Source organism: Hippocampus zosterae, chromosome 2 (genome assembly GCF_025434085.1).
Source record: "Hippocampus zosterae strain Florida chromosome 2, ASM2543408v3, whole genome shotgun sequence".
Classification (NCBI taxonomy): domain Eukaryota; kingdom Metazoa; phylum Chordata; class Actinopteri; order Syngnathiformes; family Syngnathidae; genus Hippocampus; species Hippocampus zosterae.
This window is the reverse complement of record NC_067452.1, coordinates 38,202,121-38,220,977: the sequence shown is the minus strand read 5'-3', so window position 1 is coordinate 38,220,977 and position 18,857 is coordinate 38,202,121. Positions and strand designations below refer to the sequence as shown.

General features: G+C 45.0%; 3 protein-coding genes across 6 annotated transcripts in view; 1 reads left to right on the top strand and 2 right to left on the bottom strand.

Annotated features, from left to right (window-relative positions):
* Positions 1-5,510, bottom strand: part of scn1lab (sodium channel, voltage-gated, type I like, alpha b) — a 40,749-nt gene extending 35,239 nt beyond the window's left edge. The window contains exon 1 of the mRNA XM_052059133.1: positions 5,410-5,510. Within this exon, the coding sequence (XP_051915093.1) occupies positions 5,410-5,448 (39 nt within the window). The 5' untranslated portion in view covers positions 5,449-5,510. The remainder of the gene's footprint in view (positions 1-5,409) is intronic.
* On the top strand, positions 170-4,473 carry LOC127596582 (cordon-bleu protein-like 1). 2 transcript variants are annotated; one of them, XM_052059304.1, is made up of 7 exons: positions 170-320; positions 1,040-1,198; positions 1,401-1,674; positions 1,774-1,883; positions 2,851-3,039; positions 3,114-3,213; positions 4,331-4,473. In XM_052059304.1, the coding sequence occupies exons 2-7, from the start codon at positions 1,163-1,165 to the stop codon at positions 4,348-4,350; spliced, it is 729 nt and encodes a 242-aa protein (XP_051915264.1). In that variant the 5' UTR covers positions 170-320; positions 1,040-1,162; the 3' UTR covers positions 4,351-4,473. The 2 variants fall into 2 exon arrangements, with proteins under 2 accessions (XP_051915264.1, XP_051915265.1); XM_052059305.1 differs by having other exon boundaries at positions 2,851-3,046.
* Positions 5,511-5,582: 72 nt separating the features above from the next.
* On the bottom strand, positions 5,583-12,529 carry LOC127596565 (rho guanine nucleotide exchange factor 7). Of its 3 annotated transcripts, none has more exons than XM_052059275.1 (11): positions 12,382-12,529; positions 12,061-12,282; positions 9,920-10,037; positions 8,983-9,129; positions 8,389-8,475; positions 8,228-8,315; positions 7,658-7,794; positions 7,412-7,558; positions 6,469-6,555; positions 6,136-6,211; positions 5,583-6,058 (listed from the first exon to the last, which is right to left on the bottom strand). In XM_052059275.1, the coding sequence occupies exons 2-11, from the start codon at positions 12,153-12,155 to the stop codon at positions 5,976-5,978; spliced, it is 1,065 nt and encodes a 354-aa protein (XP_051915235.1). In that variant the 5' UTR covers positions 12,156-12,282; positions 12,382-12,529; the 3' UTR covers positions 5,583-5,975. The 3 variants fall into 3 exon arrangements, with proteins under 3 accessions (XP_051915235.1, XP_051915236.1, XP_051915237.1); XM_052059276.1 differs by having other exon boundaries at positions 12,372-12,513; XM_052059277.1 differs by having other exon boundaries at positions 6,136-6,206; positions 12,061-12,503.
* Between the last annotated feature and the right edge of the window lie 6,328 nt (positions 12,530-18,857).

Here is an 18,857-nt window from a genome sequence, read left to right as displayed (position 1 = left end):
AGTTTAAAAGAAACCAATAATAACAATAAAATGTACCGTTCATAAATCGTGCCAGGTTTGCCAATGGCTTCCCATCCTACACTCACTGCCGAGATTTGAAACACGGACACTCAGACATGCTAAAGAGAGAAAGGGGCGTGGTTTCAGAGTGATAGCAAACCAGGAGGGGCGTGGTTTCAGATTGATAGCAAACAGGGATTACCCGAGATACAAACCTTGTGCTTGCCCATTTTTCTCATTCCATTTTACGTAATTGGAAGTTTTACTTGAAAAAAAAAACGAGACGGACCAATGGATAAAAAGGATTCTCATTGATACAGGTAAAATACCGGGTACACTTGGCGAAATATGGAGATTTATTTAATACAGGGATTCTACATGGACAGACAGTCATTTAAAGGGCACTAATCTTCCTTCGGAGGAAGTGTAATCTGATTTGGAACTGAGGTTTACTGCACTGCTAAACTGGCATGTTGGAATGAATTTTCTACATCATCCCATGGTAGACGACATTCACGTCCGTTCAGATAATTAGCTGTACTATTCATCATTATGGATGGAATTCTTATTATAAGACTGAATATCACGAATTTAAATTGTGTTCGTTGAAAACATGTACGGTGTGCTCTTTCTGAACGTATTTGCTCTATACATTAGCTTGATTTACTCTTTGATAATTTAACCAATTACAATTTCTTGACTAATTCTTCACGTGCAAGACAATTAAATTGTTTTATTCCTCAATTCCTAAATAATAGCAAATACAGTTTTGTACGATCGTTAAACTGCCACAAAAAAACCCAGTTGGGAGGTCAATTATTTTTAAATCACTGGGTAGGTCCAGCTTTGGAGATCCTGCAGTGCGAGACGCAGGCCATTGTCCAAAAGTACAAAATCGTGTTTAGTTTTATTCAAGATTATGGAGGAAAAAAACTACATGACCACAATAGACGGATAAATTCTGAATGACCCCTATTCCTTTTCCAAATGTTTAAATTTTTTGCTATATTTGGTACTTTAACATTTCTTTTCTCTTTAGGATAGCAGTGATGGGCTAAAAGTAGTCGAAAGATTTTTGCAAGACAACCATCTGAACCTGACCGACTTTACTGAAGAATATTTGACTCCAAATGTTTTGACGGATGCATTGAAACCTGGCGGGATGGAGAACCAAATCAAGAGGCCTTATGTGCCCGAGGTGAACTTTTTGCGTTATTACAATTATCTTACCGAGTTAAATAATTGCATAGAATTGTTTTTTTCATTTGCGTTATCCTCCATGGTTTTTTGCCTTATTGCCACTTGACCGTTATCTTTTGGCCATTGAACAATTACACCGTCAAAGAGGAGATTCGGTCGTACACCAGATTCCTCACACTTTTACCGAATGTGCTTTGCAGGCCACCGTACGACTATTGATCAATTACAATAAGAACCAGAAGACTGTGCTGAGAGTGAACCCGCAGTTGCCCCTTGAGACGCTCCTTCCGTTGGTGTGCGACAAGTGCGACTTGAGACTTGAGACAACTGTCCTTCTGAGGGACCGTCAGTCCAAAGAGTCGCTGGACATTGCCAAGACTTTAAATGAGTATGGACTAAGGGAGGTGTTCGCTCGGGACACCGCTGACAAAAATCCCTTGCCCAATCATTATCAGGCCTGTACATATGAAGGAGGTAAGCCAGAAGAGACTTCTAAAGAATGCATTCAGGCACACGAGTCCGGGTCCTTGCTTTCTCACAACTCGCACTTTTTCTTGTTTTGTGTGTCCATAGTCACTCGCGGTGCTGTTCATCATATGGATCTGTCCGCGGAGAAAAGGAACCAGAAGGAGAACAGAGTGTTTCTCAGCTTGTGCAGAAGGCTGAAGAAAAAAGCAGAAATTGTATGTTGGAGAATCGTGCCCCTTGTGAAACAAATATTCACAGTAAATCCCTTGTGGGTGTGAAATTTCAGACAATTTATATTTGCGAATGCTGAGTAAAGCATTTGCACTGTTATACCATCCATTTTTTTTATCCGCTTATCCTCGGGAGGATCGCCGGCGTGCTGTAGCCTATCCCAGCTATCTTCGGGCAGTAGGCGAACCGGTTGCCAGCCAATCGCAGGGCACATATAGACGAACATCCATCCGTGCTCACACCCACACCGAGGGAGGACAATTTAGAGCGTTCCATTAAACTGCCATGCCCGTTTTTGGAATGGGGGAGGAAACCGGGGTACCCGAACAAAACCCACGCAGGCACGGGGATAACATTCAAACTCCACACAAGGAAGGCTGGAGTCGGGATCGAACCCTGCACCTCTGTACTATAAGGTCAACGCACTAACCAGTCGCCCGCCGGGGCACCCGCTTTTATACCACCTAACAAAAAACATGCAGTCATGCGCTAGTGATTGGGCACAACTGTTTTATTTTTGGGGGCGGCCCGGTAGTCCAGTGGTTAGCACGTCGGCTTCACAGTGCAGAGGTACCGGGTTCGATTCCAGCTCCGGCCTCCCTGCGTGGAGTTTGCATGTTCTCCCCGGGCCTGCGTGGGTTTTCTCCGGGTGCTCCGGTTTCCTCCCACATTCCAAAAACATGCACGGCAGGCTGATTGAACACTCTGAATTGTCCCTAGGTGTGAGTGTGACCGTGGATGGTTGTTCGTCTATGTGTGCCCTGCGATTGGCTGGCAACCGATTCAGGGTGTCCCCCGCCTACTGCCCGGAGACGGCTGGAATGGGCTCCAGCACCCCCCGCGACCCTAGTGAGGATCAAGCGGTACAGAAGATGAATGTTTTATTTTTGGAATGACTGCAACAAACGTCTTTCAAAACTAATGTGGGAACATATTTATATTTCCCTCCAGAAAGAAATGATGAAAGTGAATTCTTCTTCTGGTGTTTCCAAACAAAAGTCTGCTGATGTGAAGCAGCAGGATATTTCTTATTCAAACACCCTGGCGGGACTTCCACGCCAAAAGAGACGAGCTCCACTTCCCCCCATGGGTGTGTCCCGCAGTGTTCCCAACAACCTGAGCAATTTCAGCGGCTCGCAGGTCTGCGGTAGGCCGGTGGCGTAAACGCAACACAAAATGAATGTCCTGAGGGTTAAAACATGGCTCCTCCGCAGAGATCAACTGCATCGGACGTAAGGAGGGCCAAAAGGAAGGCTCCGCCTCCTCCCTGTGGCAACAAGCTGCAGGAAGTGCAATCAGACATTGCCGCTAAAGGTAACATGACATCCGGTGTTGAAGTTCACATTTTAGCAAGAGTGATATCATGTCGTATATTTGGGTGGATGGATAAAATGAAGAATCCAATTCAACTGCTTGACTTCGGTGTCAGTAGTAGTAATATTTAAAAATAAAAATTGAGCATGACGTCTCTGATCCACTGGTTAAAGGACACTTTGATTCTCTCCTCTTTCATCTCATACTGCTTCAAACAACAAAGCGTGTGACGGAAAAGTGGTTAGGACTGCATGACTGTCCGTGTTTTATGTTATGTGTTGTGTTTATTATTTTACTTTATGTTAACTGTTTTGTAAAGCGCTTTGTTACAGCTGCCGCTGTTGTGAAAGCGCTATATAAATCAGCATGTATTGTATTGTAATATAATAATACATTTTATTTATAAGCGCCTTGTAAGACTCTTACGTACTTAAGTACCGTATTTTCCACACTAAAAGGCGCACTCGATTCTGAGATGCACCTTCAATGAATGGCGTATTTTGTAATTTTTTTTCATACATTGGGCATTATAAGACGCAATCTACAATGCATCCACTAGATGGCGGTACACTCAAAGAAACGCAAACGGAACGATCAGATGTCTGTAAAACGTATTTAATAAAAGCAGCGACACAGTTCGCTTAACCAACAGCAAGTTATAACATTGACTCGTTAACGTTGAACTCTCTATTTCCGTGTTCAACTGCGAAACCGATCGCCTTGATTTTGAACTCTGCGTTGTCAGTGTGTCCCTAGCAAGGAGCCATGTTGGGGTCGAAATATTACCGTAATGACCATACACAAGGCACATCGGATTTTAAGGCGCGCTGTGAGTTTTTGAGGAAATGAAAGGTTTTTAAGTGCGCCTTTTAGTGCGGAAAATACGGGAGTGTAATTCACAAATATTTGTTTACTGTCTATTACACAAAACCCATTTGGATGTGTACTGGCAAAATGAAAACAAAATTAGCCTTTTATGCCAACAGAAGCAACATGACCCAAAGCTGTGCTGAGATCATCAATTGACTAACCCCCCTCCCAAAAAAAAGTTAAATTAGCTACTCATGACAGTTTACAAATTATAAATTTCCTGCATGTTTTTTTCCCCTTTCTTCAGATTCCGCTGAAAAGAATTGAACATAAAGCCGGTGTGTTTTCGACTGACAAACATCATTCTTGAAGACGACTACATCTCTTGTGACGATCAGCAGCGAATGGCATCTCTCATCATTCTTGCTAGCATCAAAGTGATGCTAGCAAGAGATCAAGAACAATCCGCAACGAAGGATTTGTCTTTTCGGTGACGAAGACCCACCCCGCGGAACCCCCTTTGTCTATCGACAAAACAGGTTTCGTCGCATGCGCTGAAAATACAGAGGAGGAAAGTGGACGTACCGGTGCTCATTTCAGACTTTGGATGCTCAGGTTCTCAAATATTTCAACCTGTAATCGTCCTCACCGACGCCCAGTCTCTGTTTGAAATAAAACGGAATAGCATTTAGCATATCATGTTGGCTACTTGGTATCCATTGCGGCCGTCTCGTTATGGAGCAGGAACCTTCATTAGGTTTGTTCTGGGAGTTCAGATGAGGTCATGTTGTTGGATTTATGTCAAGCGTGGGCTTGGGAAGACTACTTTGTGCTTCACGGCTATAAACTTGACTTAATCGTGACTGAAACGTGCTCTTAATTTCATGCCACATGGCTTGCATTTGACTGATGCCCTAAGAAATTGTTTTAAGCGCTATCTGTAACTGTAATCAGTCATTTTGTGCATTCATTCTAATTTATGTCAACTTGTTTTAACATCGGGGCGGCCCGGTAGTCCAGTGGTTAGCACGTGGGCTTCACAGTGCAGAGGTACCGGGTTCGATTCCAGCTCCGGCCTCCCTGTGTGGAGTTTGCATGTTCTCCCCGGACCTGCGTGGGTTTTCTCCGGGTGCTCCGGTTTCCTCCCACATTCCAAAAACATGCGTAGCAGGCTGATTGAACACTCTAAATTGTCCCTAAGTGTGAGTGTGAGTGCGAATGGTTGTTCGTCTCTGTGTGCCCTGCGATTGGCTGGCAACCGATTCAGGGTGTCCCCCGCCTACTGCCCGGAGACGGCTGGGATGGGCTCCAGCACCCCCCGCGACCCTAGTGAGGATCAAGCGGCTCGGAAGATGAATGAATGAATGAATGAATGAATGTTCTTGCCTGTGCTTCCTCCTGCTGCCTTTTCAGCTGCTCCAGCATGGCCTGGAACTCCTCCTCTTTTTGTTGAGCCTCTTCTATGGTGGCCTGATTCTGCTCATCATAAGTCACAAATACCGTATTTGGCGGGATGGAACTCGAATATTAACAACAAAGCGTCATTCTTCCAACCATGATCACCTTTTTGTGACACATCCATTGGTGCACACGGTACACATTTTATTTGAGCTACACACAGTCAAAGCGAAACTAATCTGCATTCAAATATGTCCCTTGATATGATATCGGTCAGTTATGATGCCCTCTTGCGACCCCCCCGGGCACCTTTGGCACGAATGTTGGTGAAGGGGGACATTTTTGTCTTACGAATGCGGTTGCATTTTACATGTTGACAGATGAGCTGAGCACAAATGCTATTAGCCCTCATTTGATCGTACCAAAGAGTAGAAACGCATCCATTTCAACTATTGAGTTTTCCGCGTGAAACCTGAGATGAAGACGAGGACTGCCGGCCCGGTTGTTGAACCGAGTATCGCTATGAGCATTTTATGTTTAAGAATCCGCATCAGTCACGCCCGCTGCAAGTGAAAAATCCAGTTCTGATAATCTTCCAGGCAGGTGCACGAGACGTGCAGGGTCTCCATCAGCTCTCCTGAAAACAAAACGGTCACATTGAATACGGCGCATGCATCTTTGCGCGTTGGACAAACGATCGCGACGTTTACGTACCTTGCAGCTCAAACTCAAGTCGTCCGGGCAGAGCTGATTTCTCGGTCGCTCTGACACCTCGACGAGGCAGCCTGCCCTTTTTTTGGTGGGGGGGGATAACAGCATCTATTAATATTTATAAATGGTATTGTGATTGCACTGAAAATATCAATACCCGTTATTAAACTAAAGTTCCAGACTGGCGTTCATCCGAGTGTATTTTGCATCAATATACTTTTGAGAAGATCTGCTTTCATGACACGCGTGCTCCTACTCGGACCGATATTTTGGAAATGGGTCCTCGGAAGGAGTCCGACTTGGCCATCGATAACGGCAGCTTGTCTTTGACGATACCTGGTATGTGATATTGAGTTGCTTATTGTCCACTGACAGCAGCAGGATGTCTTGAGGGAAGAGAATCATGAGTCGTTCTTGGAGGCCCTGGAAGAAACAAAAGGCAATTGTCTCGCAAAGTCATAGCTGATGTCCTGTGAAGGAAAATTTTAAATAGTACTGCGATTTATCCATTTGTGTTCATATTGTATTTAATTGAAAGATGTTTGTTGTTTTTTTTTTCTGTCTCCTTTCTTCTTTCTACATACATTCTTGCTGCTGGAGGCTGTAAATTTCCCCAGTGTGGGACGAATAAAGGATATCTTATCTTATCTTATCTAAGAAGATTGGTGCCTTGAAGTTCCAACATTAACATCTGGACTGAAAGAGCTGCGCAAAAATAAATCGATTGAGGACTCCAAAGGTTTTTTGGGCGTGGGTAATGGAAGCATGTACTGTTGTACAAATCTGTCTGTCTTTTCTTTCTTTACGCCAGGGGTGCCTAAACTTTTTGGATCGAAGATCTACTTTTTGATCAACTAACCTCATGGGATCTACCCTTACCGGCGCGCGCATGCACACACACACACAAATTCAAGATTTACCTGCTTTATTTTATTTTTAAAATATTTTTTTAGTGAAAATGAGACTGATTAGTGTGCAGTGTATATTAACACAAAAAATATATTACTAACATGTACAAAGACACACAAATGGTTGTTTGTTTTTTTTGTTCTTGACACTCCTAGGATCTACTTGGGACCTGTCTTAGATCTACCGGTAGATCAGGATCTACCTAATGGGCACCCCTGCTTTACGCCATATGGAATTCTGCTTCTTTGTCGTATTTTTACGTTTTCGGTGGGCAGGACAAAAAAAAAATGTACAATTGTAAAATGACTAAAGTCGATCCAATTAAAGTGAGATCATCATCACTGAAAGAATCACGGTTGACAGATGATACCTGTCTGTGTGTGTTGATGATATGGACCACCGAGACGTAATCTGGTGGGCCCATGTGTTGTATAGGCGAACCCTCCCACTCCCATATGGGAGCGTGCAGCAAGTATTTCTTCAGCTCCTCTCTTTTCCAGTGCTCATCGCAAGGCAGCTGCAGACGCAAACCACACAAAGTCCGTTTCGTATTTATGTGTCACGGTTACAGACATTTCACATTTGTGTAAGATGGTCGCAACTCCATCGGCATTACTAGATAAGAGAGAGCACAGTGGGAAGGGCTCGATGGTTGAGTCCTGGACTTGTGTCTGCGGTCTTTCATGTGTTTCATCCATGTGTGGAGCTCCGCAGCATTGGGGCATATGAAGATCTTGGGGTGCACCATTGAACCTGTACAACACATTAATGTTCGATTTGATGGGCCCTTTGCATACTTTTTATGAATCACTGCACTGTTAATGGCAACAACTACTGTAAATGTATGTTTGCAATTTACCGCGAATTCAATAGAAATCAATTGTTTTTTTTTCTTGAACCAAGTCTTGTGTTAAGGCTTTTAGTAGTGCTCGGAGTGTGCATTTTGGGTGATTGGGTTATATTTTTATTTACTGTGGTATAGTTTATGAAGTTGTTAAAATGTAGCTTTTGAGGTAGCGTTTGTGAAGCTAGCAAGTTTGGTTGCACAGTCGCGTGACGGTAAGAACGTTTATATTTTTATAACTCGATGGTGTTAAATGTGTTTCATTCAAGTCAGCGAGGAAACGGTCCAACTAAAGTCTTCCGGCGTTTGCCAGAATTGGTCTGGACTATATTGCACACTTACTGCTTATTTCAAACATGTGTGGTGACTGACAGCTGTCATTGTCCATCGGGATGATGTGAAAGGAAAGACCGGAGAGTGGAAGCATTCCCTGCGAAAATTGTTTTAAAAGTTAGCGAGTACATTAGCCACACATGTAAGAACAAAGAAGAATCCTGCGGTACCTCATAAATGAAGTCTTGCTTTGTGTGATCTAAGGAAAGGAGCAGCAGGTGGAAAGAGAATAAAACTAGGAAATGCTCCCGCTTCTCCTGTGTGTGTGTGGGGGGGGGGGGGGGGGGGACAATGAATATGATGAATAGGACAAAAGGAAGCGGAACACGACATAAATAGACACATAGAAATACAACGCACACGCTGAGATGACTTGTCGCTTAAGCGTTAGGTCGGGTCATGATTGAGCTTTTGAAAGCTATAGTTTTCCTTTTGAAACATTGCATATTATGCAGACGTGTCAAATCTAAACTTCTTCAAAAGTTTGGCTTCAGCAATCGGCGCTTCTACTCAACCGGTTGGTAAACAAGCCTGCCGATTGAGTCGAAGCGCTAAAGTCAAACTGTGGCACGGTTAAGCTGTTCTGGACGTGGATTTGACACTTCCGATATTTTATTTTGAAGGGGAAGTGAGAAATGGCACCACCTCGTTCCCCTTACCTGTTAAAAAGCCTTTAAAAAAATAGAATAAAGCGTTCAGAATTGCAACAAAAATAAGCAATGCATCCTCATGGCCAACAGTTTTGAGTGTGCGGTATATTTCACCTTGGAATGTTTGCTGTGCAGACACATGAGGGAGGAGTGGATGATCTCTCCGTACATGTGAGCAGGTCGACCTTCCCAGCCTCTGATTGGCTGCTGGGAGAAGATCCTCCCGTGCAGCTCCTCTCTGCTCTTGCCCCACAGCACCCCCTACAGACACAAACGCGGAATCGCACCACAAATCTTTTGGGGTCTCATTCTGGCCCCGCTGCAGTTTTGAGAGTTTTTGTTGTTGTTTTTTTTTTTAACCGAAAGGACCACCTCATAATCTAAAATGCCAAACAAACGTGAATTAAGTTTCCGTTTCAGTATTGCTGGCTAGTTTAAAAGAAAGGATAATTAAATTACAATTAAACAAAAAACAAATTCAGTCGTCTGCAGCTAGAATTGCTGCACAAATATCAATTACCGGTATATCGAAGGTTTTACTTGGCCCAAAGGTAAGGTTGGGAGGAGTAATTGGCCCAGTATGTTTTATTGAAACGCCCGTCTCCATATGGAGGTATGCACTTCAAAAAGGAAAATAAATTAAAAAAACAACAACAAAATGAAAATTACAGGACATAAACTGTATTACAAACAATTTTATGGGCCTCAATTGAGTGACGCCAGTTTGAGAATATTAGCAATAGAGAACTATCTACGGTGCCGAATTATTAAAGCTACCATTTCTTTTTCTTTTTTATCGCTATTTCTTTTATTATTTTGACTTTAATATAAACTTGCTTCCTACAAATTTTCCTGTAGACTTTACTTAGCAGTGAATTGCTACACGATGACTTTTTCACTTCCTGTCAACTTTGGAATCACCAAGGAGCGCATGGAAAAAAACGACAGTGTGTTTGGAACCCGATCTCGTGGAAGTCGCCTTAAATAACAGCAGTCATATGAGCTGCAAAAGTCTTTGTCACTGCAAACACGCCGACGCGCGCGCACGTACAGCATGATTGCGACGTTGCTCCACTTGCGGCACTGAAGTGCAGCATGATGGCGGCTGATTGTCGTCTCGGCTGCTCCTCACCGACAGTTGAAGCCTGCTTTCTCCCAAACTCCACACGCTAACAAAAACAACATTTTAGAACTGTGAACACTCAATGCGGTGAGCAATAATTGGGGAGACGGGGGAGGGGTGGGGGGTGGGGCCGTGTGCCAATGGGTCAGTCTTGCACGCTCAAAACACGACAACTGACGTTCGTGAACCTCCTGCCGACAGACATAATCAGATTATTTACCAGACCAGACAGACACACTCAAATACAAAACGTGCACCTTTTACCCTTGCTGAAACGAAACCGCGGCCCGATTCTACGCCACGACGGGAGTCTGAATCTCAGCTCAACGGCACATTAGTAGCGAGCTTGAATTTGGCGATGACAACCACTCAGAAATAAAGGAAAATGTCAAATGCTGAATAAATCCCGCCTCCATCTGGATCCCCCTCAAATGCTCATTCTCAGGCCCCCCCCCCTCCACAAATTCAACCTGAAACCAGTTAAGTAGGTTTGACACAATCCCGCTAACAAATAAACTTGCAAACTGTAATTACAATGACTTCACAATCCACGGTAGAGGGAACAAATTGTCGAACGAGGCGGTTATATTCCTTCCTGTCATTCAAATTATTTTTATAATTATTAAACGCACTTCTCATGGCCTGTCATTACATTTTACATTTATTTTTTATTTGATTCAATTTTCATTGTTTCATTCTCTTGAAGCCATTCCACAGTTGTGATTAAATGTCCGCACTGATGTTCCGCTGCTTCGTACGTAATATCTAGGATGAGCTTCATGAGAAGTGCAGGAGTGACAATGTGATAATTACACACACACACACACACACACACACACACACACACACACACACACACACACACACACACACACACACACACGGCCGCAGTTATAGATTAGCCCCCTGGTAATCTTTTAGTCTCGGAACGAGAACGGATTTGTCCCCTCGTTGTCAGTTTTGTATTAGCCCCCCCCCTGTGTTGTTGTAATCTCCTAATCACATGAGCGCTTCATCACTCAGCCGCCAAATTGATGTTTCATAAATACGAGACAATCAGCTCACGTTCTACCGAAGGCTGCAAAAGCGTTTGAATGCGAGTGGTTTGCCTCGCAAATAGTTGGCATGAATCGTTCGACTCGGGAGTGGCCAAAGTCCAATGAACATGAAATACATTTTTTGTGTGTTGGTCTAAATTTCATTTGCGATAAAGTAGCCAACGCTTGATTTGTTTTAGTACACAATCCATCCATCCATCCATCTTCTCCCGCTTATCCGGGGGCGGGTCGCGGGGGCAACAGCTTTAGCAGGGAAGCCCAGACTTCCCTCTCCCTAACTACTTCTTCCAGTTCTCCCCGGGGGATCCCGAGGCATTCCCAGGCCAGCTGGGTGACATAGTCTCTCCAGCGTGTCCTGGGTCTTCCTCGGGGTCTCCTCCCGTTGGGACATGCCCGGAACACCTCACCAGGGAGGCGCTCAGGAGGCATCCGAATCAGATGCCCAAGCCACCTCATCTGGCTCCTCTCGATGTGGAGGAGAAGCGGCTCGACTCGGAGTCCCTCCCGGATGACTGAGCTTCTCACCTTATCTCTAAGGGAGAGCCCGGACACCCTGCGGAGAAAACTCATTTTGGCCGCTTGTATCCGGGAATTGTGTATTTAGTACCCAATGTCATCGGAAAAAAAAAATGCTTTTGAAAAAGAGAGCAAGTATTTGGGGAGCGTGGTTTTCGCCGTTTAATAAATAAATAAAACAATTGGGGGGGTCAGGAGGGGGGCTGGCCCGGGTTCCTTCAATTCTTCTCTGCGGCCCCTCGATGGAAGAAGTATGGAGACCCCTGATTTCGCTTCTATGTCAACGCTTAGCACTTATACATCGGTTCACACGAGATGATGTTACAGAAGGAGGGCAAAGAAAACCCACCGAGGTTGACAGACACATCACTGAGGGGTGGGGGGGGATGGTTGGGGGGGGGACAGATGCTCACATCCTCTGCAGAAAGTGACAGCCCCAGTCGTCACCGAAAAATTTCTTTTCGTGTCTTGTTCAAGTGTACATCCACATCTTACCCTAAATGGTCCCCAGAGAGTTCCAGGAGCTCGATCTCATCAGGACCCACCTCGTCCACGCCGGTGTGCCTCTGGGTCACACTGCAGCATCCCATCACGGACAAGGTTTTCGTTTCCTCTCTTGCGCTCGGTCCGTCAGGTCCGCCGCGACGCCGTGAGCACCATTTCCCCCACTGTGTGTTTGCCACACTCCAACCGGGCGCAAACAAACACTAAAAGGGCCTAAAAGAGGATATTGGGCAAATGAGCAGAGGAGGAGGGGCGAGCTGCTAATCTCTAGTTCCCTCTTTTTTTTTTTTTTTTCCTCCCACCAGTACGTACTCCGTTTCCATCCAGGCCGGCACATCAATGGTGTTCATGCGTCTGAAGAGGAATTGAAGAATGAAGAAAAAAAAATGGTGAAGCACAGTGTGGTTGTTTGTTCCTTCCTGTCAGCTGCCTCACATTTTGGGTTTCGTCTCTGACACGGGCGCCTCTTTAAAAAAAAAAAAGCAAGACACTTCTGATGCATTCAACCTTCCTTGGAGGCAATGGCTTGTGGCGTTTCCATGCTTCTTTCCATTCTGATTTCCAAATGGGATTAATGCAAAATGAGTCAGCAAGAAAGCCAAGATGGTTAGAATTGCAATTTGTTGTTTGAAGCAGTTCTAGATGAAAGAGGAGAGACTCAAAAGTGCCCTTTCGCCAGTGAATCAGAGACGACATGCTGAAAATGTGCGCATGTCTGCTACAAGCTAAGTTTGAAAGCAAACAAGAAGCTGTAGCGTCCATTGACGAAAAAAAGAGATTGGCTCACATCTCCTGTCCCATGTAAATCCGCTTCAATTCCGAGCGGCGACTCCCAGTTCCACATACGTATCGGCGCTCTGCGCTGAAGCTACCTTTCTTCTCGTCGGCCGCTCCACAAGCCATCCATCCATCCAGCCGCAGACTATACAACAGGGGGGGACACCCTGAATCGGTTGCCAGCCAATCGCAGGGCACACAGAAACGAACAACCATTCGCAACCACACTCACACCTAGGGACAATTTAGAGCGTCCAATCAGCCTGCCACGCATGTTTTTGGAATGTGGGAGGAAACCGGAGCACCCGGAGGAAACCGGAGCACCCGGAGAAAACCCACGCAGGCCCGGGGAGAACATGCAAACTCCACACAGGGAGGCCGGAGCTGGAATCGAACCCGGTACCTCTACACTGTGAAGCTGACGTGCTAACCACTGGGCTACCGGGCCGCCCTCTCCCCATCATGAATATCATTATTGTAAAACATAATAAGATGATGCAGCCCTTGACAGAAATGAGCTCAACCGACCTTGCCTTCACCTCAATTAACAGGCACATTGAGTCCGCATTATTCCCCGACTGATAATTGGTCCCTGCGAGCCGCCAGACAACAACAGCCGCACTCACCGTGAAGGCGCCCAGTACCACGGCCCCCCCGGTACATCCTTGGCGACCCGAAAGCGGTCGTTAACGTAGGCGCTGAAGCTCTCCGTGGACCACACCCTCTCCTCCCTTCATGTGGCTGTACAAGGGGTTCTTCTTCTGCATGGCCTGCAGGTAGACAGCAGGGGGCGCACGTGCACACATCATCGCACCACTTTAGAGAGGAGCAGAGTTGTTGATGCCTTTTTGTCTTTTTTTGTTTGGAGCTCACACTCAGAGGGTTCGACCCGAGAGATGATTGGAGTTGGGATCGTGGTGCGATTCTTACATTAGAGTGTAACTCTTGCCGTCACGTCGTCATTTTAATTGCGTTTGTGCCTCTGCCCTTTTGCTTATTCATCGCTATGGCAACAGCATGTTCCTCAAGTGATTTTATCAGGGCCTTATGGGAGGTGAAGTGCATTCTTTTTTTTTCCCACTGTACATGAAACCGTCATCTCGGCACCTGTTGTGTTAACACTGCCGCGCAACGACGATTCTTTTTTTTTTTTTTTCTTTTCACTGTTTGATTTTGAAGCTTGCTAACCAAACACAAAGCCTGTTCAACCAGCGTTGTGTGAGTGCATTCGAGGATAATAGATATATCGAATCCGTACCCTCCCTCCTGAGCAAAGAAAGCCTCTCGCTCTTCCTTCATATCTATACGGGTGGTTGTCGGAATAAACGCCTTCATTTTCGGCTTCCCGTGTAGCACAACAGAGTTAGCGGTTAGCGCGCCGCAACTCCTGTTTTCAACCAACTTTGAGACTAAATCGCACATCAGAAGTACGTGACAAGAAAATATTTCAAAGTAAAGCATAAAGTGTTTAAGGTTGGTGTTTAAGGTAACAATTTTTTTAAATTAAAAATTTAAAAGTGAAGTGGAGGGAGCTGTGTGGAAATTTGGTCTCACACTACTTGAGTTTGAAGTCCTTCCTGTGGTTGTTGGTTGTACGCTTCCATCCTGTTCTCTCGCAGTAAGCGCTCACTCTGAAAGAGAGAGGAGCATCAGCACACTCAACCATACAGGGTAGACATTCATTCATTCATTCATCTTCCGAGCCGCTTGATCCTCACTAGGGTCGCGGGGGGTGCTGGAGCCCATCCCAGCCGTCTCCGGGCAGTAGGCGGGGGACACCCTGAATCGGTTGCCAGCCAATCGCAGGGCACACATAGACGAACAACCATCCACGCTCAGACTCACACCTAGGGACAATTTGGAGTGTTCAATCAGCCTGCCATGCATATTTTTGGAATCTGGGAGGAAACCGGAGCACCCGGAGAAAACCCACGCAGGCCCGGGGAGAACATGCAAACTCCACACAGGGAGGCCGGAGCTGGAATCGAACCCGGTACCTCTGCACTGTGAAGCCGACGTGCTAACCACTGGACTACCGGGCCGCCCAGGGTAGACATGTCGGTCTTAATCGGGTTGTTCTGAATCTGAAAACAATTTTGGGGGGGGGGAACAGACCCCATCGATGAATCAGTCACAGGTTAGACTGGCACTCCTAAGGCTGGAGCCTGAAGTCATCAATGCAGTAAATCCCCCCCCCCGCTATTCGCAGGAGATCGGGACCTCGCCCTGCTGTGAATAGGGACAAACTGTCTGATCTTGTGCCATCTGAGAGCACAAAAAAAAAAAAACGACTAGGGAGTTTTTTTTTCTCAGAGAATAGTTGAGCTTAGGCTCCAGCTGCTCCACACAACAGAAACAAAAAAATATGTGAATTTGTGAATAGCGAACGACGCATGGACAGGCCTTCATTGTTCTGTCCACACCCACACCTGCGCAAACCACACACACATGAAAAAAAAAAAGCTCCAGTCTGGTGTGGAAGAACAAGCGTAGAAACCACTCCACATTTTCGTCCACTTGAACTTGCTGTACGTAGAATAACCTGATTTTGGCATCCAAAGAAAACCCCGCCAGCAGTTAGATTGCGCTGGGCATGAAAATAGTGTTGGCATTAAGCTAGCTGAGAACAAAGTGATGTCGTTGCTTCAAATACACTTGTGATGTCATGTTTAGTTTGACAGGAAACGTCGACGAGGAGTGGCATTGAACAGCTTGAATGATGCCTCTTTTTGGAGGAATCTCGGCCAAACTCCTCCTCGTGATTTGGGTTCACGCCACCCGCACAGGCGTCATATCTCCAATTTTTGCTCTCATGTCAAAGCAAGAACTCAGGCAAACGCCAACTCGTGTCTCGAAAAACTCATCATTGCCATCTCAAGGTGTCACTACTTTTACTTAGACGCGTCGTCCATTTTCACTGTCTAAACGGAAACGCCGACGGTGCGATTTTTTGTGAACTTTGAGGCCATGTTTTCAAATTGTGAGCATTTTCAGGTCAATAAATGGCATTGATTCAATCTCTACCTTCACACTGCAACTTGGAAAGGGCATAATGTGAGCTTATTGTGGCGATACATCCACTCGGCCTACTGGTCAGCGTCAACCCTTTCAACTCCTCTGTACGCTCTTCTTCCGCCGTGTGCATTCAACCTTTCAGCATGGCAGGGCCTGGACAACCTCAGACACAATCATCTCATCTGCCACGCTGCCGCTCATCAAACCTCCCCCCGACTCCACTCCTGTCTAGTCCACTCCACTCCGTTCCAATCCACTCCACTCCACTCCACCCATGTAAACAATCGGCAGATTGCCCTGTTGTGGGAGCCATGGCAACAGTTGCCACTAGGACAGTCTTTCCACAGCAGAGTTTTGTATTGCAAAGCCACTTTGTGTTTCGATTCATCCAATATTAACTCCATGGAGGCCTCCTCTGTTGTGTCAACGCGACGGTATTGTGTCTGAACACAAAGGGTCAAAGCTATTGTTACTACTTTTTTTTTTTGTTCTACAAGCGACAGGGCGTCAGCCAAGAGCGATGTTGTTTTTGATTTGTTTTGTTTTACGCCAAGTACCATCGCCAAAAGAAATACTTGGAGCAGCTCTCCCTCCAGCACCATAGCTACCAACATCAAAATATAACGTAGCAGCATAGGCCAAAGAGTTCATCATGAACGTAGTAGTATGAGGATGATTTTTCAACCAAAATATATACCATAAAATTTTTTTTGCGGACTTCCAAAAAAAATTATGAATATGTTGGAAAAAATCCGCTATGCACTGAAGCCGCGATAAACGAAACGCGAAATACCGAGGGATCACTGTATCTGTACTTCTACTCAGTCACAGTGAGAGTACAGTTACCACCTCTGGAAACCAAAAATATTCCAATGTGGTAAAACGGGAGAGGCTCAGCCCTTGAGTGGGCCTCCCCGCATCAGGCATCCGCCACACCTTGCTAAAGAGCCGCCATCTGATAGAGACGCTGTTAATGGCTGCTGCAGGTGGACAAAGAGAGCAGGCTTGTTTTACAACCGCGTCCACCTTGTGCGCTGCCATCTGCCAGTTTTGTGGGTGTGTTTGTGTGTGTACACAAAGCCCGTCGCCACAAGCGGGCCTTCGGGGGCCGTGCCCGGCGACCAAGGTGGTGGTGCTCCCATTTGAGGCATGCAGTTCTAAAAATAAACATTCCTTTTTGATTCTAGTTTTTTTTTCTCGTTACTACAGCACCTGTTTTTGTGGTCTTAAAATACTAATGTTGAGTTGCTTATCACTAAGACAAAATCTGAAGGATAGTGGTGTGATTTTTGATTGATTGATGTGTTATCTGCGGCGACAGTCAATCACGGAATTGCTGAAAATGTTAGTTTCGCAGGCCTATGTGTGACGAACACGCCAATGTTTGCATGCGAGAATCCTGCGCATTTTTCAAACTGAATCTGCAAGTTTTCTATCTGTGTAACATTATGTAATGCGATGAGACAAAACATGTACGTATTTGTAAATAATGAGAGCCAAGGGAACTTGATAGATTGGCTATTGAGGCAGCACTCTATATCTTAACATCAGTGTTAAAAAAAGGTACATTGCTCAAAATGTCAGATAACTGCAATCACTCTTCACCAAATAAATGTGGGCATATCTATTTATGCTCACATCAACCTCTGACAATATCGTCCCAATATTTTGTATTTTATGGACAATGGGCTTCTCTCATGAATGGGATTGTGTGTTAAAATGTGATCATTTTTCGCTAAAGCCCACTATTTATTTCAATGATACGAAAAAAAGTTCTATCCCTTCAACGTAATTTAAAAAATGTAATGTAGGTGAAGTAATCGCCAATTATATTGCATCCGGCGTTCCTCCCCTGTGGAGGCTGCCATGTTTCGCCGCCATCTTTCTGCTACGGATACACGAAGGAGACAAAATTAAACAACGTAGTTTTCAAAATCATACTTACTGGCCTTACGTTACGGCACGTTTAACAACTCCCATCCACTTGCTGTTAGTTGAGGTAATACTAAAAGTCGTTTGGGATGCCATAGTGCTTGCAAATCTGCGGATGATATTGGTGGTATTTTTGCGAAATTCGGTCTCTCTGCTGCACCGTAGCGCGCCTGCTACAAAATGCACGCATTTCAAGCAGAGGTCATTGCAATTTATTCGTTCACCACTACTTCGCGCTAAAATCTACAAACTCTACCTTTAAGTTGAACAAGCTTTGTCGTGAGTTCTTCTCTGGTGGGGAAAACGCCGTCGTCATAACATCCGTAATATTTGGCTGGTCATTATGATATCTTCAGAGGTTGACATGAACATAGGTGGAGATGGGAAAAAAATGGCGACTACTGATTGCAATTTCCAGACATTCGGCGCCGTTTCATTTCCCACAATATACATTGAGAGTTTTCTGCCATGTCAGTACGGTAAGCGCTGAGGGACATTTTACATTAGTTTCATCAAATAAAGAGCCATTTTAACCGGTTTTAACTAAAATAAACCACGGCAGACACAAATTCTTCGGCTATCTACAATGAAGACTGGTTTTCTTTTCCTTTTTTTTCTTGTTGAATTTCTGCTGCACCCAACCATCGGACCGCGTGGCCCGTTCAAAGCGTTACGTCAGTACGTAGTACTCAAGATGGCGTCCATATATTTGTATTAAAAATGACGTCTATATTTGGAAGGGGTTGTCACAAAGGGTCCCGTTCAAATCTATTGAGTGGCAGCAGCAGGTGATGCCAATATAATAGAGTACAATATCTCCAAACATATGGAGAAAAGTAATAACTGTCGCACATGCGCAGTTAGACGATGCTTTGCGCTACACTTTCACAGGCACAAAATAGGGCTCGACAACTCATTCTATGTACATTTGAAAATATATATATTATTATGTTATATTTTTCCAAAATAGCGGGACTTTAGTTTTTTTTTGGGGGGGGGGAGTCTGCAATGAGGTGAATAGCACAAAAGTAAACATTAAATATAATGATAAATCAGAACTAAGT